General features: G+C 42.0%; 1 protein-coding gene across 2 annotated transcripts in view; it reads left to right on the plus strand.

The window, feature by feature from the left end:
- DPYD (dihydropyrimidine dehydrogenase) overlaps positions 1-21,848 on the plus strand; it is a 346,394-nt gene that overhangs the window by 250,505 nt on the left and 74,041 nt on the right. For both annotated transcript variants that reach the window (XM_061461954.1, XM_061461963.1), the window contains exons 17-18: positions 8,028-8,148; positions 8,970-9,089. In XM_061461954.1, the coding sequence (XP_061317938.1) occupies positions 8,028-8,148; positions 8,970-9,089 (241 nt within the window). The remainder of the gene's footprint in view (positions 1-8,027; positions 8,149-8,969; positions 9,090-21,848) is intronic.

Below are 21,848 nucleotides of genomic sequence, written 5' to 3' on the forward strand. Positions count from 1 at the left end.
TAAAAAAGGGAGAATCCCACTTAGGGTCCCCAGGTGGAACTTGCAGTGACTGCTTTGAAGAGTAGCTGATCAAATAATGCCACCATACTTGCTGCTTTACTTTACCATAATGAAGCCCTAGCATTCAAGAATGGAGCTTAGATGACAGAGGTTGTAGTTCTTCTAACTGAACCACAGAGAAAAAAAAGAGTTGAATCAGATCTCTAGGCTCTTACTTTGATGGTTTTTGGAAAAAGCATCTTCCAGGCTGCCCCATCCCTGGCAGTGTTCAAGGCCAGGTTGGACGCAGGGGCTTGGAGTAACCGGCTCTAGTGTGAGGTGTCCCTGCCTGTGGCAGGGGTTGGAACTGCATGATTTTAAGGACCTTTCCAACCCAACCCAGTCTGGGATTCTGTGAAATGAGGAGTCATTGCTTCTTATAAATACAAGGAGCATATAAGCCTTTGCATGGTCTCCAAGTGGTCATGTTGGGCCTGGGGGAAAGGTGTCTACCAAAACGAATGTAGTCTGTAAGAGCTGATGGGAGATTTCCGTGCTATAGTTTTAGCATATAGTTTTTAATCTGCAGTATCTTGTAAGCAAAAACTAAGCTTTTTTCACTTGTAGTACATGCTCATTTATATGAGCTCTATGAAATCTCCTCCGTTCAAAAACATTACAGGGTTTTTCCTGTTCTAAAGAGAGCACTTTAATATAGAGAAATAACATAAATGTCTTCATTTACCTGGTAGATTTCTTTTAAAAGGTCCTGTGGAAGAAAGGAGCATTTCAGAGTCTCGAAGTATATATAAGTATATCCTTGAATTAAACCGGTGAGCAAAAGTCACAGTACATATTGTTGCTATGGTAGTGTACCTGAATGGTAGCTATGTGGACGTGGATTAATTCTTCTCACGCGAATCTCTGATGATTCAGGAATTCTTCCACAAAAACCTCCAAAACAACCAAACTTACAATCTCTCCTCTTATTGCAAAGACCTTTTGTTTCAAAGTGCAAGTGAATAAAAGCTGAACTGGAACAAAGCATTTGATGCTTCCACAACAAAAGATGAAATCGTCCATTTAGGGACATCTCTGGACTTTTATCCTGAAGAGATTTTTACTGTCCCGTTGTACTGAAGATGTCCAATGAGATCTTGAAGTTGTTAGCTTGGTTTGGGGGTTCTTTTTTCTCTACTAGTAGTAAAGGCTTCCACTACCTTCTTACACTTTGGGCCTCATGCTAAAAGGCAATACTGTTGACCAGAAAAGAGCCCTGAATTCACGTGCTGCCATCTCTCAAAGCTTTATTTTGTGGCATTGGTGTCACATCGCGTCATATCCTAGATTCTAGCCAGAAGGATACAAGCTCTCATCCAGCAGCTACAGTTTGGGGGGGTTGACCAAGCTGGCCTCTGAAGTTTTTTAGCCATTTTCTTAATTTCATCCTAGTATATAGAGGTAGTTTCACACACAGCAGTGAAAACTGTTATTCCTGCCTTAGGTTAAACTGCCTCATTTCTTTCTTTCTGACAGCTGCGGTCAATAGATGTTAACCAAAAGCTGTCAAATTTCCTGAGAAATGAGGAAGCATTTTTTCCACTCTGGATGGGAAGCAGAGAGTTGCTCATCTTCTATCCTGGGAAATCTTCCTTTCGTTTGACAGGATTTAAACAAATTGTTAGCTTTAATTAAGTTTGAAATGGGACAACTGCACAACCCAAACTGCCCTTTTCTGGATGTGAGAAGACAGTAAAATTAGCCATGAGGTTCAGGAATGGTGTCTCTTCTGCTCTAGTGATTGACTGCAGTTCTATATTTAGGTAATGCTGAAATTTGGGCTAGGTTTCAAGAGAGAGAGTTTTATGAAGGCAATGTCGGATGTCTTGGAGGAGGAGGGAGAAAATATAGCTGTGGAAAAGATCAATAGTAATACAGTACAGGGTGAATTCTAAAGACAGACGAGGCCCTCAGTGCCCTGGGTTAGTGGTGGACTTGGCAATGCTGGGGTAAAGGTTGGACTTTATGAGCTTAAAGGTCTATTCCAACCTAGTGGATTCTGTGATTCTATGCCATTAATTTGTAATGCTTAAGGCTGAAATTCCCATACTTTTTTTTTTTTTAATTCTGATTTCCTCATGAATTTCTGGATTCATGTTTGATCTGGAAAGGAAATACGTGATAGACACATATAAAAAGTTAAAGCTTATCAGGCTCAGCCCATCTGTGGGATGTCTGTAAAAGATGCTGATCCAGACCTGCGTGTTGAGCTGCTGGAGTGGATTGAGTAGGTGAATAATCTACAGAAATGATCATTCCTCCTTTTCCAAAGCTGCCCCAGTGTGTCCCGGCCCTGCCTGCAAGTGCAGGCTGTGGCAGGTAGTGCTGCTGTAATGTTCACAAGGAAAAGGTGGCATGGTCCTGTTGCGTGGAGGTTATCCACAGATGGAGGAAGATTCTTCTTTCTTGTTTTTCACATGAGGGTGCATTTGAGTCCTCGTGGGCGCTCAGACAGCAATTTGACTGAGAGCAGGTTTAGCTCTTGCCTTGTAGACTATTGAATGAAAGAGTAAAGTGATTATAGGATGTGAAAGAAATTGAAAAACCAGAGCTTGCAAATTCTCACTTAGAAAGTTTTTCTTAGGCTGCATCTTTCCTGAAGACAAAAGCACTCCCTCCTTTTCCCATAGCTATCCATACGAGTTTGGAAAAGGGATCTACTGTGCTGAGTGAAGAAGTTAACTGGAGATCCCTCCAATGCTAATAGATGTTAGAGGGCTACAAGATATACTTCCTGAAGAGCCTTTATAGAAAGAAGTTGTCACCAGAAGAACACCCCGATGAGGGACTCTTGGTGCCACTTGCTTACTAACTATATATAACAAATCCCATGTCAGCTTCATGTGTATTCAATTTATGCAAAGATAAAATAAGTCCCGTAACTTAGAATCAGCTTTTAAAATTGCAAACACATTGACATAACGCATGATTTAGCCATGAAATTCAGTTGCAAGAGATACATATGTGACTAGTTCTGTGGCCATGAAGTATTTATGAGGAAGATGAGACTTACGCTTGCATTAAATCAGGTGTTCTGATTCCTGAATCTTTGTTGTTTAGGTCATTGTAGTCAGTGATTGCTGAGATTTAAGAACTTCACATGCAAGGTCCTAATATATCTTGCAACATTCTCTGTTCCCGCTAGTCAGGAGAATGGACTTGCACAAATCACCAGCATGACCTGTAATAATAACTGCTATAGTCCTATGTAAGAAAACCTTCATATATATGTAAAATCAGGATTCAGTCTGAGAAGAGTTGTATGTCTATACTTTCCACAATTGCAAAGATCCTTACTTTGTTCTTAGTGAGACAGAACTGCCACCGTGATAGTAATTAGGAGATGGACTGAAGATTGCATGGTATTGTCCATATTCTGCAGCATGAATTAGACTGGATCAGCTCAGCTGCTCTACTGAGTGGGCACCTTCCTTCTGAAGTTCTTGGGGAAAACTCTGTCACAGGTTTATTTTTATGGCATCTTTCAGACTGACATTTGTATTCTTTATATATGCACACATGCATATGTACATTCCCTCACACATCTGTGCTTCCCACGGACTGTTTGCGTAGTTCACAAAAGCATGTTCTTGACCCTAAAGCAGTTGTATTTCTCTCTGTTGCATTATTCAGATACTCTGAAAAACTGATTAGATTCAAATATTAGGAACATTTCTTTTGTGCATGTAGCAAGTATCACACGGTTTAAGGTATTCTGAAGGATCAAGGGCAGTCTTCTACCGGACAAACCTCTTCTGACCTGTATGCAATTGACTTAGTAAAAGCTGGGCACCGAAGCAAGGTGTGTTTGAGGAGGTGCACCTCAGTCTGCCTCTCCTCTCTCCCATTTACTAAGCAGCTGTAATAGTACTTCCCTGCCTCTGAGAGGTGTTGTGGATACAGTGTAAAGATCATGCAGTAGCAGCATAGTGTAAAAACGAGGATTCTGCCAGAGCACTGAAAACAGGGCACAATAAAGACTTCCAGAAACCCAGAGTCAGACATTTCTGTGGTAATCTTGTCATGAGTTTATTTCTTTCCATGAAATACAAGGAGAGGTGACCTACTCTATGCTCAGCGTCTTCACACTCCTTTTTAAACAAGCAGGATGTATCTGCCTTGGGGGTGATAGGACGTGGGATTCATCTCATTACCAGTGCCAAATGCAATCAGTAGACAACTTGCTGCTTTAATTTCTGAGGACTTACAGTTATGGTTGTACTTAAGCTTATCGTGATCATTTAGGGGGAAAAAAAAGGTGAATGGTTGTTTTTCCTCTAGTATATCCACCCATTGGCAATGACTGGTTAGGATTAAAAGTTCCATCTAGCCCAAGGCTATAATGAATATTCAGGCAAAATGGCTCTGTACAGCTGCTTTAGGGAAGTATAAAGGCAACGCCTCTACCACTGAAATCCCCCGTGCCTTTGGAATAAACAAGCAATATTTGATTAAGGACAGGAAGACAGAAGACACACTTCTGTACATCTCATACCAAAAGAGACTTTGTGTGGTGTTAAATTGCCAACAGATTCATGGAGGTAACGGTGCATGAATCAGTGTTACATTTTGGTCGATGGTCGTTTGACCAAGCTCTCATTGAAATACTGTTTGTTTAAAAGACAATGATAACAAAAATAGAGCAGATAAATGAATTGTGTCCTCAACTGAGGCTACAGCCCACCGAAACACTGTTCGTTCTTCTGGATTGACCCACAGAGCAAAAACATGCTAAACATACATTGCTCTGTATCATCATCAATGGGGGAACCAACAAACCTGCTTGTGGGTAATAGAAGAAGATAATTTGTAGCAACAAAAGCAGTAAAATCCTGTACTACATGAAGCAGAAGAATATTTTAGTTTGTTGATTTAATTACACCTAATAACATTTTACATAGCAACCATTTAGAAAATGTTTCTTAACTATGCAGGCTTTATCAAGCACTTTATCAATGGTAAAAGCCGCAGGCACTTTCATAAAGTTGGATTGTGGTAAAAAGAAGAGATTTATGTTGTATTAGCAGTGATAGGTTTTGTTTCTAGCGTGATTTACTGGCCTCAAGGTTCATTCTTTTACAAGTAACATGCTCATCCTTGAATGTTGTATAAATCTAATCTCTGCTTAGAATCAGTCAATGCAATTTGGAAATTGGGGTCAATCTTTCAGAAAGCCAAGTAGATGTGAAGCCTTGAATCAGCAAAATTAATAAGGCAAAATGAATCATAGAATCCCAGACTGGTTTGGGTTGGAAAGGACCTTACAGCTCATCCATTTCCAACCCCTGCCACAGGCAGGGACCCCTTCCACTAGAGCAGCTTGCTCCAAGCCCTTGTGTCCAACCTGGCCTTGAACACTGCCAGGGATGGGGCAGCCACAGCTTCTCTGGGCACCCTGTGCCAGAGCCTCAGCACCCTCACAGGGAAGAGCTTCTGCCTTAGAGCTAACCTGAACTGCCTCCGTTTCAGTGTGAACCCATCACCCCTTGTCCTATCACTACAGTCCCTGATGAAGAGTCCCTCTCCAGCACCTGATGCCTTATAATGCATTTTTCCAAGTCCTCAGTGCAAATAGAAAATTAATGGGGTTTTCTTGATGATTTAAAAAATAAAGGGTGATGTTACAGTTAAAAACAGGTGGGGATGTATTCCTCTTTGTGAATCTTTTAATTGTCTGTGGGGTGGCACAAGGGTAACCAGTATTCTTTTAAAGGTATCTAACATAATCTTTATATGATATTTATTTAATGAGCAACAAATTAGACAAAGGATGGGGGGGGAGGAGGAGGGATCAGCTTTAGAAATGCCTGTTTTATTCCAAAATTGTCAGATTTAATGGAATTTATCAATTTTTTTATATACTATTCAACACCTTTCCCATTGCTCTCAGTGACTCTGCAGCAAAGCACTGTGTTATCTTCTGTTCATTTTTCCCTGTTTCCTCACAAAACATCCTTTTTCCTTGGGCTATGAAGTGAAGGAAAATCAAAGATTTCACCTCCTTTGGTTGAGTTTTCCAGTTATTTTCCGATGAATTTACCTGTGGTTTTATGGGTACTAAATCCGGGCAGGTTTCCAAGGCTAATACAAGCGAGCCTTTCAAAAGGTCTTTTTCTAAGCATGTGCCAAGCTATCAGATAGTTAATCTGTTTAGTAGCTTGAGAAATTGAAGACCCTTTCATTGCATTTGTTGCATTAATCTGGGTGTGGGAGAAGCAGAATCGATGGAAAATTTAGGTCTTTACTTACTTCTGGAAAAGAAAAAAAGCTCAAATTATTCTTTATTAAGTCAGGCAGACTCGTTAGGATGGGAATTGGGTTTGTACAAAGGAAAGAGCTCTTCCCAATAAGTTACTCAACATGGATTAAACTAATTGTATTATTTGTATGTGTTAGTGTGTGTAATTTCTATGGCAGCAATCTTAGCTCGCTGAAGTCAGCGTAATGAGTTATGTGGTGCCAACCTCCTGAACGGTAGCACAAGGATTCCTGAGAATCATTAACATAAAGGATACACAATTCATGTCTCATTTCTGCATGGGGCCTCAAGGAAATTCAGAACAGAAATGAAAGTCAAAGATACAGCTACTCTCATCCTACCAGTGCAGCGCTCATCCATATTTCATGGGTGCTGCATGGGCGGGGAGGTCACTGTCTTTATTGGAATGGCACAGCTAAGTCTCAGGGTTTTACTGTTCATGTCAAGCACTGTGTGCTCTCGAGGAACACAGCCGGGGGGGGGGGGTGTGGAGGTGGATTTGTTGTGCTTAACCACTGATGTAAAAAGAAAACACAACAAGGGGTTATTTCCTGTGTTTCCACTGGATTTCTTGAAACTTCATTTAGGCTCATCCCGTTCTCAGTCACAACATAGCAATGCAGCTCTGTGAGGTTTTACAGTATCCAATTGTTCTGATGCAACAGACTTTATTTTTGGAGCGATTCAGTAAATGTAAATATCTGCTGTGTTCACTTTTATTCATTTTCCCTATTTTGTTCATTTTCCCTATTTCCTCTTATTTTTTCTTCAGAATAGTAAGTGAAGGAAAATCACTTCATGACCGGGAAGTGATTTTCCCACTGCGGTACCAGTGCTGCGGTACCAATTTGCCTACCCAGTGGTTACACTTGTACTGAGTCTTGTAATAGCACCATTCAGTTCTTAACTGCATCACATCTACGTGCATCACTATTGCAGGTTTTAAAGTATTTGTTGAAGGGCATTATCGGTACCAAACGGAAAAAAACAACAACCCATACCCTGAAAGTTATATTGAAAAACAACCACTCTATGTGCCAGAGGCAGAACGTTAGTTCCACTGAGCTGTTTGCAATGGAAAGGATAGTTGATTACTGTCTACATGAGATGTATTCCATAAGGGAAGTAGATGCCTGGAAATCAGGAAAAGCCAACACTTGATTCGATTTCTGGCTTTAGCAGAGATGATTTCGATCTTTCATTTACACTGTGGCCATCCCAAGCTGTTCTCCTAAGTCAGAGGAGAGTTCAGAAATGCTGAATTGCATTCTGATAGCTCTGTAAGCTCGCCTCATCCTTGCTGTTCTGATCAAGGCATGAGCAGCCAATGCTTCGGTTTCACATTATTTGATAGGGTTCTGATTACGTTCAATATATGTTATATAGACTCAGTCATTACAGCTGAAAAGCGATGGGTAAAGAAAATCTCTGTCATCCAAAAGGATCTTTTTCCCTCTGTGGGAAGGGAACATTTTGTGACATCTCTGTCTTTTGGGGGGAAAAAAGAAGCTAATCTTCCTTTTTTTGTGATCTAACCTTTCTGCAGTGGTTTTGCGGTTCCTCGATGTGTCTGAAATAAGTTAACTAATGAGATGAGGTTGAGCCCTGGTGTGTAATTTCACAAAATCGCTGCATAGCCATTTACAGCAAAGTTTTCTATTTCCTTGATCTGTCTTTTGTTCTTATTACTTTTAATTATGTCCTATATTTATCTGACCTATTTGAACAGGATCCAGAGCTGGTACGGAACATCTGTCGCTGGGTTAGACAAGCTGTTGAGATTCCTTTCTTTGCCAAGCTGACCCCAAATGTCACTGATATTGCGAATATTGCAGTGGCTGCGCAGGAAGGTAACCAACTCCAGTGCACAAGCTGTGCAGATTTACTCATTTGCCGGATGGGGTAAGACAGGGCAGTTGCTGAAATAACAACAAACAGCACCAGAAACTAATGTGAAGAGAGTTTGAGGTGTTTAGAATGAGCACAGCGATCAAAGGCTTCGTGATTGTGTTCATGCTTCTAGAATGTAGCAATATATGACAAGAACTGTATTAGACAGTAAGTTAGACATGCTTGTGTGTGTGTGTTTATCTGCACGCTTCTGTGATAGTTTTACATTTACCGTATCACTGTAAACTCCCCTATTCCTCCATTTAGTAGTGAAAATGGTGTGTCTGTCCTGAGGAAACAGAAATACACCATTTGAAGATATGTGGTTTGGGTTTTTGCCATAGAGCTTAAAGTGCAGCCTGTCAGGAAATGAAGTTTGCAAGTAGGAATCTATCACTTTGAACCGTGGTCATCATTTCTCTGTCACATCGCTCATCTCGCTCCTCACAAGGTTGGAGGAGGTGACCTCTGTGCTGGGGCACCTCCAAGGATCAGCCAACCACTGTGGCAGGTTCTGTCCCACACACCCGCAGGGCAGAGATCTGCCTGTCAGCCCCAGCCTATCCCTTACAGCTCTTGCAGCCTGTCTTGAAGCTCATGTTAAATTTAGCAGCCCAGAATTGGCCCTGTGCATCCCCGTACAGTTTGTTGCTTTCTGTCTTCAGCTGTTTGTTTGAATTTCTCCTTATTTCACACTTTCGCAGTTTTCCCGTTGTATTTTTGTCTCTCTTGTCCTTACACACATGATTTAACAAAAAGCGACTGACCTTTTCTTTCACAGGTGGCGCAGATGGTGTTACAGCCACCAACACTGTGTCGGGACTGATGGGACTGAAAGCAGACAGCACACCTTGGCCAGCAGTCGGCGGGGGCCTGAGGACCACATATGGTGGCGTGTCAGGTAGGTGTTGCCCTTTTTGATGCATGCTGCTTCCTTGGAGGCTTTCAAAACATCAGGAGGTGCTTGTAGTGGGCTAGAATATCATGTCTGCAGTCACACCGAGTCCTTAAAGCTCACTGCTGGTCAATGTTTCGAAGCCATGACAGATGGAACAGATTAAGTGTGAAGGCTCTTGGGTTGCCCTTTCCTTAATGGTGAAGTGCTGCATCAGAATCCTGTGATGGGGTCGCTGGAGAGGGAAGGAAATCTCTTCTCTGGTGACCCTTGCTTTTCCTCAGATTTTTCATTCTGTCACAATTGTCAGGCCCCACGTTAGACAGAGGCTAATGAAAGGGCATCGCAGGGGGAAATATCAACAACCCAAATGCAGTGTGTGTTTCATAGCCTCCCTCCTTCCCACCGAGGGCACCTCTGCCAAGGAGGTTATTTCCTCCTCTTCCCCCGGGGCTAAAAATGATAGACTGTATTAGGCAAACATATGCATATTTTGTAGCCTGTTTATTGTAACACACAAGAAGAGCTTGCGTAGGAAGTATTTCCAAGTCCTGCTTCACAGTTTCATTTTCAAACCAGCAGTGAAACTTATGCACTCAAGTTCAGTGCGTGCGCACACTAATGTATTAATCTATTGACCCTGTGCACTCTGTTGCTGTGACAACATGAACTTGGCCCTGCGAAGACAATACTGTGAGCTTCTTGACTTGACTGGTATGGAGATTAGTCTCCTTGGTGATAGAGGTAGCAGTAAATATACATAACAGAAGTAACAGCATCCCCCTGATTGAGTCAAACACTGTTTTATCAGACGTGCCTCCTACCTCTCCCCAAAAAACATAATGAGAAGAGACCAGACAGGCAAAAAAATGCTGTATTTTATGTGACTGGTGTTATCCTTAGAAATGCAGCAAAAGAGAACTTTTAAACAAACTTTAATTCAGATGAGTGTATTCAGTGGAAAATTGCCTCATTGCCTTAGATAACTACATGGAATTTGGGATTTTTTCAAGGAGGCTGAAAAGGAAGAAAGAGATAACAATCATTATGCCTATTGCACTGTGATTATTTCACAGTGACACTCCAGTAAGATGTTATATCTTCATATTATGCAAAATGTGAGGAAGAGGGGAACAAGAGCAGAACAGCTACAGCCCATTTCAATTTCTCTAGCCTGCCATGTTGACAGGCAAAGAATAAAGGAGGTCACAGTGGGGGCTGTGCATTAAAAATTAATAACAGAACTATTGCAGTAGTATTTTATATAAGTAACACTATTCGCATTGCCTCATTGAAGTTGCAGTTTCTGAATAGGCCTTCCTACCATAAGTCTGTCTAATAAAATCTATCAAATAACTGCGTTAGGAAAAGTGTCTCTGTGGCACAAAGCTGACACATGGGTGTAGTGGAGGTTGCAGTGGCACCTGGGTGCTTGGCTATAAGGGAGGAGGCACCAGTATTTCTGGAGTTTATAGTCTGTTGTAAGTGGGACTTGAGGAAAAGTTCTTTATTTGATATTTATATGGATGCAGTATCAAAATGTATTTTTAGTGACATGGTTTAATGGAGGACTTGGCAGTGCTGGGGTAAAGGTTGGACTTGATGATCTTCAAGGTATTTTCCTGCGTAATTGATTCTGTGATCCATCATAGGAGATAGACAATGTCATTTTTGGGTACACCATTGCCCATGATGCAAATCTGGTTCTTTAAAATACATGAAAACCACTGGGAGTCAATATGTAGCCAATAACATCAATGGGCTCTGCAGTACATCACAGCGCTTTCTCCTTGGCCATCAGGGTTATAGCAGTACACAGTTTAATGCAAGCAGGAAAGCAATTTTAAGTGGAGAGAGCTAGCATGCTTACAAGCAGACCATCTTGTCATGTCAGAGCGAGGGGCAGGGCGACCACATTCTGAGGTCTGGTCTGGCTATGTCAGCGCTGAGATGCGTGGCCTGCAGCCAGACACTTGACCTTTCCGTGCTTTGTTCCTCCTGTCTGTGAAATGGCAGTCACACCACATCAGTGCCTACAGGCTGCGCTGGGAAGTGCTCTGCAGTCCCAGCAGGAAAGTTGCTTCCTAGTGTCAAGTATTGGTTTTCTGTTTTGATGTGCTTCCACGTCTTGTTTCTGGTTTATTACCTGATGGAGTCGGGAAGTTTTTGTTGTTTCTTCAACTAATTCCTCTCAAGAGAGAATTAATCTTTTAAGTGAAAGGCAGTGCTATTATAAAAGCAGTAAGCCTGGTCCATTTTCCATGTGTTTTACCAAAGCACAGCTGGTTTATCATGTTCTCTAGTGCACAAACCTAGAGCAGATAGAGTGCATAGCCAAGCTGTATCTCAAATGCTGGACTTTTTCCAGTCGCACAGATTTCAGTTCTTTTCTGGACTAGAAATGAGACTGGCTTGGCACAGAGGTACAGGAAGAGTCTGTGTCCCACAGGGTGCAGTGATCCTGGTGGTGTATCACCAATAGTCACCAGCCCCAAGGAGGCCTCAGCACAGAGTCCCTGTGGTCAAGGGTGCTGGTAAGGTCTGAAATGTAGCTGTGCTCAGAGCTGCTGGCCCTCAGCATCACCCAGCCAATGAGGGATTGCTCACAGTTTATGGAGTACTGGAACTTGGCCTCTTCTTCTCATCTACCTCATGCGGAAGCAGCTGTATGCAGGAGGCCTGTCCTTCATTATTCCAGAGATACTGAAAAGAGGATTTCTTTTCAGTTCCTAAGTGATGGTTTCCTATGGTTTGTGTAACATCCATACAAATAACAAGAAAAAATAGTTGAACATCGCTGCCAGACCCTGCCATGTTTTGAGAACATCTTTAAAACCAGAGACACTTAATGAGATTACTTGAAAACCCTCATTTAGCTTTGAGTTGTCGCAGTCAGTGTTTTCTTCCTGTTTTGATGTAATTTGATCAGCTGGAAATGGCTAAGCTGTAAGAGGCATCGCTGTTTCCTCCTTCCTCCCCTCCATGCTGTTGGGTGGGTTTGACAGGGAAGGATCTCGGTATCCCAGGTGGATGTTTGACCACTAGACTGTAGGATTAGGCTCTCTCTTCTCTACTTCCCTGCGAGTACTGAATGATTAATACAAAGTGGAACAGCTCTCACAGGATGCGCACTCGCTGACCTGCACATGAGCCTGACTTGGGAGAGCCAGGTTTAAATCCCAGGTGTGAACATGGATTCCAAGTTTGCCCTCCAACTATTGACATGGTGAAATCGCCCTGGGGTTTCTTTTCCCATCCTGCCTCTATCCTGGTGCCAAAAAAACCCACAAGATTTGCAGGAAAGATTTCACTTGAATTTTGACAAATGGTTGTTTTCTAAAGAAAAAACATTTCTAATTGGCACTACAGAGCCTCAGCTGAGCCCAAAGGCTATGGTAGCCCTGTGTGGCCCTGTTATGTGAGAGGACCTGTGCTTAGAGGATTCCAGTCTTCATCCATTTTCATAAGGTTCTGGGAACTGCCCATTCCTCAAAAAGTGGGAATGAAGCCTCCAAAATTTGGTATGGGAAATCAGCCCTTATGATGGAAGAAAACTACTAAAATGAAGCTATGGCTCCCCAACGTGTGTAACTATCATATGTGTTGACAGGATTAGAGGCACACTTTGATTTCCATTAAAAGGAGCTTTTAGAATTGATCCGATAGTATTTCAGGTTTGACATGGGATTTTACCCCGAGTTCTTCCTATATGCATGCAATCAAATGATTGACTATTTAATATTATGAAATATTGTTTCTTAAAATGAAGCTAATTCAGGGGGTTTATCCCCATAAAGAATAATGTCCTCTGGCTCTCTTCTAGTCTGTATAAGTCTAAATTACTTTATAGAAATATAAATTATTCTGTAGCTATTAGAATAAGATGCCGGGTTCCCCAGAGGAATGGTACTGTACTGTCAGCAGCTGCATGCTTTCCTGAGATCTCTTTCCTTTAAATGTCTTTTAAAACTGAAACCCCAAAGTTTTTCCATAAGCTTTCATCCTGTGCTTCCATATTCCAGATGTGTTTTATAAAGCACATCACATTGCAGCACAATAGGGTATCTATTGCAGGCAAAATAGAGCAGCGCTGCTGTTTGAATTTCCATGGGGCCTTTTTGTTCTTTGTCATCTGTTTGTTTCTCTGGTTTTGTCTGGAAGCCAGATCCTTAGGGGATACATTTATAAATCCATACGCTGGACTTTGCAAAAAACTTGGGTTAAAAGCAAATCTCTCCATGGTGCACTTGCTGTGGATCCTTTTAATGCAAAACTATTGCAGTATTTTACAGTAGTAGCTGGAGCACCTCATGTCAATGTACTGTTATTGCTTTCTCCAGGTAGTCCATTCTGCGGTACTTTTGGCATTATTTGCACAGAATAGATTGTACATAGTTTTGTATGGTTTTCAGAGCAAGAGGGATTCAGAAAGTTGTGTGTTCTAACTTCGTAGCTGACCACAAGGGATGTCAGCATGAATATTCATAGCTAGCAGGTTCAGTCATTAAATGTGGGGACGTATAATTGTTGCAGTTAATTTGAGTTACTTTTGAGGTAAGTTAGTGCAGCTGTCTGGTTTTTAAAGAAAGAACACCATCCAACAGCAATTGTGACCTTTAAGGGGCTGCTTTGCAGGTATTACTTCATTACATTCAAATATACACATTCTATGAATAATGGACGTTATTAATAGGGGCGTATATTCTAATTTGAAATGTATGAATTACATTGGAAGAGGCAAAGTTGAACTTCTAATAATAAGGGCTGCCTTTGAATTTTATGACACATCATTAAGGGGGGGGGGGGGGGGGGGAATAAACCCCGAGCATTCACTTTACTAACCCCAGCTCTTTCAGTGGAGTTTGGTCAATAGAAATGAATGAAAAGCTGCCTAGCACTGGCAACAAAACAAAATGCATGTATGTATAGGCACTTCTGTTTAATAGAAATATTTACTGAGAGTTAAAGACTATTTGCATTAAGATATAGTTATAAAACTGTGTGGAGAGGAGTAAAATAAAATCTATATGCCATAGTGTGATTTTAATTTTGCTTTATTATTGCTGTTAAGTGTAGCTCAGCCATTAAAAGCCCTTATTTGCATCTATTATGTCTGATTCACAAAGAGCCCTCTGTTTTCCACCGTGTCCTTGCAGCAGTGATTTCTCTTAGTGCTCCGCCGTCACTGGTCTGTGTAGGAGAGATCAAAGCCCTAATAATAGATTTCTGACAGGGAGCTCGCCTGCTACCTGCCCTACACAAATCCTCACTGTTCATGTTTGCTTCATGGCAACAAAGCAGACAGAAGGAAAATGCCAAGCGCTGAGTTTGAGGTACAGCCCTGCCATAGCTTGACATTTCAGCAGAGCAGCAGTTTATGAGATGCATAATTTTTCATCTGGGACTCAGCTGCCATTTTCATAGGAGCTTGCGGCTCATCGACTGCCTGGAAGTAGGGCAAAGGTTTACAGCATAGATCAAGGTCCCCATCCTTCCCATCGCTGTTTAAACCCAAGTATTCTTCTTCAGATTAAGGTCTGAGAAATAAGCAGATTTTTTTTTTACCCCACTTTTCGTATTTTTTGGAGCCAATTTCTGTCCCCCAACGAAAACACTTTTAGCACAGGAAGCGTTTGTAGTTGATTCAGAATGATGGGAATTGATTTCATTCACCCAAAGATGAAACAAATCCTGGGACAAGAATGAAGCGCGAGTCCTTCCACGCAGCGTTGGAACAAAGCCGTGGTTTTCTCCTCCTCTCACTTCGCAAAAAAAGAGCTCATTCCAAGCTCAAAATGAATGGAAAGTCTTTGCTCCCGATGTGTAATTGGGTTGTGTTTTAGTATTGTTAGAGATTGCATTTGAATTCTCGCGTCCGTGCTCATGTACGCGGGAAGCGAACGCGGCGTAGGTCCGTGCGAGTGTTTAATTTGGAGTTACACATCTCCGTGAGCTCCAGTGACAGTTCACCATGTCACAGCCTTGCATGGAACAATGGTACAGTGCGTCGGATTAATTAAAGAAGCCTTGCAGAGAACTGAATCCTCAGTATGTCAAGATTTCAATTTTATGTTAAATATTTTCTAAAGGCCAGACCCTTAAATCTCAGGGGCTGTACCAAGCAGTGAGCTGTGAATTTAACCATAGGCTAACTGCTAATGATAAGGAAAAGAGTCCAAGTTGAGGCAGCTGTAATACAGTCATTGGATTAGGCTATCAATCACTCGGTTCCCTGAGGAACAGGCAAAGACGACAAAACAGTGAAAAGGGAAATTAGGAAGGGAGGGCATGACTAGAATGAGATTCTTCACCAAATGTATCTGTTAGTTGGCTGAATCCCCCAAGCATCAGATAGAAATGGCCAGCATTGCTCTCAGACTAAAAGCCAAGTGTTTGTTCCAAACTCCTAGAAAACCATCAAATCGTCATTAACTGTTGCTGGTCTGTGCAGGGTGTTAGAAACTCAGTCACGATCTTCTCCTGTTTTAATAGCCTGTAATTAGGTTAATCTCTAAACCAGTGTTGTTGAACACTCTGGATTTACTGTTTGCATCAAAGCTCGTATAGAATATGTCCAATTGAAATAATTAATTTTCCAGATGAGTGGGTTTTTTTTAATAAACAGATAGCTGTTAAGCTGTTGAGTCTTACTGATGGCTGCTAAAGGCAAATGGCAGAGGGCAATTCAGATAAAATCGTAAGTTCTACTCGAACAAAATATGGGAAGAAATAAGAGAGAATGACTGTGGCCGAGCTTGCCCAAGCATGGGTGAAAGAATGTGCAGTTTTAATCTGGGTGCAGGTAAGGAAAAAGGGAAATAAGTTCTTTATAGTGGTATGGATTAACATGATAAAGTAAAAGGGGCTCTTATAGTTAGTGACTCGGAGACACAGTCTGATTAACAAAGAATGGAAGTGAACAGAGAGAGCAAAAGAGATGTCAAAGCATTTTAAAGCAGGGGCTTGTATTTAAACTTGGTTACAGTAGTGGGTAGAGTGAATGCACCACATGCAAACTATAACTGCGTTGTGTTTTGGAGATCATTGTGTTGAAAACGATATTTCTCTCATAAAAACTTATTACCGTTCATTTTGGCGGTGATTTAAACATAACCACATTAAGTATCTTATGAATTATTTATCTGAAAAATACCTGGCATTTAAGTAAGACTCGGCACTTTCCTTGTTGAACCTTATCCCATGGGCCACAGCTCATGGATCCAGCCTGCCCAGATGCACCTCTAGAGCTTCCTACCCTCCAGCAGATCAACCTTTCCACCCAACTTGGCGTCATCTGCAGATTTACTGAGGGTGCCCTCGATCCCCTCATCCAGATCATCAGTGAAAATATTAAACAACACCGATCCAATATTGAGCCCTGAGGGACACCACTAGTGACCGGTCACCATCTACATGTGACGCTGTTACAGTGTATGTGCGTGATGGATTCAAACTTCCATTATGGAAGTTTAGGGAGCTTCAATACTGGAGGCAGAGGAAAGACCTGACAGAGGCAGTAGGGTCCAAATTCACATGAATACCTGTCAGTGTTGCAAGCTCCCTGCTGTTGATTGTGCATGGCCCATCATTTTCTTTTCTGCTGACTTGTTATTTGGCACCTGAACCAGCAGCAGGGTTTGTGGTACAGGTGGTACTTGAGAGTGATCAATGAGGCAACTGTCTTCCATGGAAATTACCAACTGTACCTGTCAGTCACAGAGCAGAAATCCTCATTGTAATTCCCCCAAAACCCAGGAATCGGGCAGAGTTTGTAAACAATTCTGATTAACAGTTGTATCAGCAGAGGTTAAAACCCCGGAGTACTGACCTGGTGTGTTTTAAGCATGTTCTTTTCTATATCTTACTATGCATATTGATGTGCTCTAGTCACCAAGTGGCATATATTGGTTGTAGAGCCTGTCTGTATTCACTGGAAGACATATTCTCATCCTACCTGAAGAGTAAACATGATTTCATCAGGGACTGTAGCAACAGGACAAGGGGTGATGGGTTCACACTAAAACAGGGGAAGTTCAGGTTAGATCTAAGGCAGAAGCTCTTCCCTGTGAGGGTGCTGAGGCGCTGGCACAGGGTGCCCAGAGAAGCTGTGGCTGCCCCATCCCTGGCAGTGTTTAAAGCCAGGTTGGACACAGGGGCTTGGAACACCCTGCTCTAGTGGAAGGTGTCCTGGAACTGAATGATCTTAAGGTCTGTTCTACCCCAAACCAGGCTTGGATTCTATGGTTTTACATTGCAGGGTGGGCCAACTGGCTACTGTCTTCTGTCATCAGTTTGGGGATACTACCACTGCTGACAATACACCCCAGCTTGTGTACTGTGTGCTGCTCCTCCGCCTGCTTCTGTAACTTCAGTAGCTTCAATGGCTCAGGCATCGCTGTGAGGATGTTGGGGCACCAACGTCTTGCTGCTAAGAACGCACTGGATCAATGTGTTTTAGCAATAGGTCAGGAAGTGGCTTGCAGAGCAGGTTTCCCAATTCCATGGAATATTCCTTGCTGAGGTTAATCCAGTTGCAGGTATTTTGGCAATCAGATATGGGGGATTTAGGGAAAATAAGAAGAAATAATCCTTGGAACAGCTGTAGCCCAGGGCATTGCTTTACATCCAGCAGCACCAAAAGGACATAGTTACACAATTATTGCTGCTGTCCTGCTTCCATGTCGGAGTATCGTAGAGTCACAGAATGGTTTGAGTTGGAAGGTACCTTAAAGCTCATGTAGTAATGAGCAGCCTTTGAAAGTTCTGCCACTGGTTAGCTGTGATTTCTGATGAACTCACCACAGAGAATATATCTAAATTCACCCAAATCCTGCTAACAGCCTGGATTTTTTAGTATCCTACTTGATTGATGACTAAATCCTGTTGCCAACTTCACACATAAAATACAGGACACAAAAGAGAGCAGATTTGTTTAACTGGGTAGATCCTGGGTTTGTATTTCACTGGGCATCACAACATCCCTGATGAGTTATTGCCAGAAGCATCTATTAAAGTATTTCATAGCCATTTTTCTACCTTTCAAAAGAATGCAACTAATACATGGTAGCCAGCTAGGTGCCCCGCATTTTAATGTGCCTTTTCATGCAAGCACACCATGTATAGAATGAGCTGTGCAGATACCCTGCTCGCACCCAGGATACACAAACAGATCCTAAAAAAAAAAACCCTGTAGCAATTTGGCTTTCCAATGTATGATCCATTTGCAGTTCCTCTATTGCCAGGTAATTGCAAATGTCTTCCCTATTAACATGCACCATATAACCGTCTTTACTAAGTCCTTTTTATATCCCTAAAGACACTCATAGTCAGGGATTGAACCACCTTTGTTGGGGTTAGGTGAGAGCTGAGTGAGAACTGTGGAGCACAGTGTCCCACTGTTTCTGCATGAGCAATTCGCTGTGCACCTCTAGCAGGTGGAGACAGGGTTTTTAATGACATGAAATCTGTCCCTTAAGTATCTGGTGCCACACCTGACTCAGCACTGAGGTGAGGCTGATGCTGTGAAGAACTTTGTTAGAGGCAGCTCAAAATGAGGAGAAAGCTTGTGGGGTGTGTTGCAGGCAGGCATGCTGATGAAGACATGGGGAACTGGGTTATGGTTGTGTCGATATGTTTCTATATATTCTATATAAGCCATTTATATTCTATATAAACCGTTTCTGTATGTTTCACATTGAGTGACCTATTGGTTTTCAAAAGAATAGATGATTACTCCAGTCCACATCTTGGCTCGGCTGAGCTTATCTTACTCCCTGTCAGTTATTGCTGCTCTTACACTGTTAATGCCATGTCAGCAGCCCATCTATTGAATACACCAGCTTTGGCGGTATTTATACCAACATTTGGATATTTGCCCACTCAAGAGCTGCTTAGATTTTAATAGGGAATGCTCAGAGAATCCTCCTCATTCTATGACCTAATAAATTCTGTGCATCAGGAGGACTTGCAGTGAAGGTATTGCCAGACGAGGCTTTTAAGAATCAATTCCTTTGTACTGTAAGTCAAGCAGCTTCTTCAGGACATATCGAAGGTGGGATTTGAAGAACTCAGACTTCCAAGGACAATCTGGTAGCAACTTATTTTCCCTAAGAAAGACTTGGAAAAGCCTGTGACATGGGACAGTAACAAATAACGAAGAGATTTCTTGCGTCTTTGGTGTTCATCAAAACACGTTTGAGGATCAGTCCTTGGGAAGGTATCCATAAAGGGGAGTCACCCAAAGCCTTGCTGCATCTTGTCCAGTCGAATTTTAGGAAGGGGTTCCCTCCTGCACACAGATGTCTTTCCTGTGTCTTTATTTTCCTTTTCTTTCAGGCTGTCTGTTTTACAGCTCTAAGAACACCTCCAGCTCACCGTTAAAGTCAGATATTGTGGGGTGGTAAAAGTGTCTTTAAAAACAAAAGGAAATTGACACTGTTAATCTCTTTCCCAAACTTTGGCTCCTTCCAGGGCTATCTCCAGTGTCCTTTGCTGTTTCTCTCTGCTCCTCATAAAGAAGATTCACTGAGCTAAAAGTTTGCCAGGCAGAGAAGGCAGGCAGTAGTAGTGCTCTCTCCTGCTTATGCTGTCTGCATTGCCTTCCTGTGCTGCAGTTGCTACCGGGACACCTCTGTGCCTGAGAGCCCTTCCCAAAGAGGTACTGATAACCTCTCCCTTGTCCCTGGAAGGACATGGGCATTCTGAGATGATGTGGGTTTCTTTCTCCCTCTGTTGACTGCATCAGAAACTTGAGGTTAGTATATTCCTAGTGTAAGTACCTGTGTCATATGTCTAAGATAATATCCCACTTTGTGATGAAATGGCAGTGGTTAAGCATGTAAATATGTCAGGTTTTTCTGGTGAAGGCAAGGCTTTGGGTTGTTTTGAAAACACATCTTTCTTTAGCCCAATTCATTTTCTAATGTGATATCACAGGAGAAAGTGCTATTTTTATGCTTAACATTAAAATATCCCTCAATCCGTTAATGTAAAGCATCTGTTATTTGTCTGTGTTTTAATAAGCCCCAATAACACCACTGCAATCCCTTAATGCTGTTTCTCATATTCTTGTTACAGTAGGTATATCTGGGACACATCCTCTGGTTTAAAAAGCTCGCAGGAAATTCCAGCAATTTAATCTCAGTGTTAGAAAAAGGATCACAGCAGCCACCAGAGTATTTGGTATTTAAGCTGGTTTTGGTAAAGACTCATGATGTGCTCCCTGGGAGCTAAATATTGACAAGCATGCTCTGGCAAGCAAGATGAAGCTTGGTGGGTTAACACAGCTCAAGTCCCTGCATTGACACTGTAACCCAAGTCCAAAAACTGTTATCCTCCACCATTTACTTTGGCTTCAGAGGTGATACTGTCCACTTGAATTAGGGATTTCTACTGTCTTTTTAATACTGTAACTGTGAATTCATACTTGATCTAGGACCACGATGCCTGCAAGGTTGCTTGCGCATCTGTGTGATGAGACCTTCAGTAATGTGTTGTGTGTAGAATCACAAATGACGGCAGGAAACGATCCCGACTTCAAATCTTTAAAGTAGAAGTGTGTAAAATGATTCTTAAATCACATTTCTCTGTTAGGCAGTGGAACACACCATGGCCCAAAACTGTAAGTCTGTGAGAGCAGCTGGATCAAAAGTGAAGCTTGGACCTGATTCGTTACAGCTTAGAATTTAGGAGATTAATTTTTAGTTGGGTTCTGTAGGTAAAAAGAAAATCCCACTTTTCCCCCTCTGATTTTAAATGCACTCTGTAATGCTTGCAGTTCACTTTCTGATCTTGTGAAGAAAGAGCTTAAGCCTATTTGGGCTTCTAGTAAATTTGGCATATACACTAAATTGATTACCCGATGCATTGTGCAACATATGGCATTGTTCTGTCTTTGTGTGCTTCATAGTATTTCCTTCAATTACCCGCATTTGTTTTGATTCCAAGAAATGCACTTGTTTTGGCCCTCTGGTGCTTTGGACTTAAATGCTGGCTTTTCAGTGCTGAACAGATGTGTTAGAGTTGCACATGGAACATTTCTGCTTTTGTGAGTCTTCGTCTTGGAGCTTTCCATGCACAGTATTAAGTCAGCGAGAGCTCATGCAAATGGGACCTCTTCATTTTCATATGTACATAGATTGCTTAAAATAACCTTCAGCATTCCTAGTAATTCTGCGGGACCAAGGAGAAGAAAACAACCCAGTTGTGACAAATACACTGCCCCCAGAGTGAATCAGTTCCTTCAGATATGTTTGACTTTAGGTTAGAGAAAAGCAGGAAGGATGAGAATGTAATTCCTTTGTGGGTGACAGCAACAGTCAACAGCAGTCCTGTGTGCTTCTGTGAACAGCCTTCTTTCCACGCTGGAGGCTGTGGTTTTAATGGGCATAAAAATTCATCCATGAAAATGCATGGAATAAGGTGCCCGGGACATTGGTATGTAAAGGAGACCGCTTGAGTTGATTTACAAAGCATCCTTCGACAGAGCTTTCCTTTAAATTACCACCGGGTTTAGAGAAAAGGGCAATGTGACATCCTGGAACAAGAATGTGGGATCTGTGTCCAGGACGGGTGACTGCTGCCTCTTCTGCTCAGGTGGAATTGCTCTCTTCACACCCAGATTTACTCCACTTCCACCTTTGTTCTTTAGTGAGATAAAAAGACCAGTGTTTAGGAGTTGTGTGGCTACTGGTTTAATTCAGTGGAAGCCAAGGGGATGAGTAAGTACATAAATTAATACCCTTTACCCCTTGAGCTGCCCTCAAT

Source organism: Pezoporus flaviventris, unplaced genomic scaffold (genome assembly GCF_033815535.1).
Source record: "Pezoporus flaviventris isolate CSIRO_AGI_PZ_B2104156 unplaced genomic scaffold, CSIRO_AGI_Pfla_v1 ptg000001l, whole genome shotgun sequence".
NCBI lineage: Eukaryota > Metazoa > Chordata > Aves > Psittaciformes > Psittacidae > Pezoporus > Pezoporus flaviventris.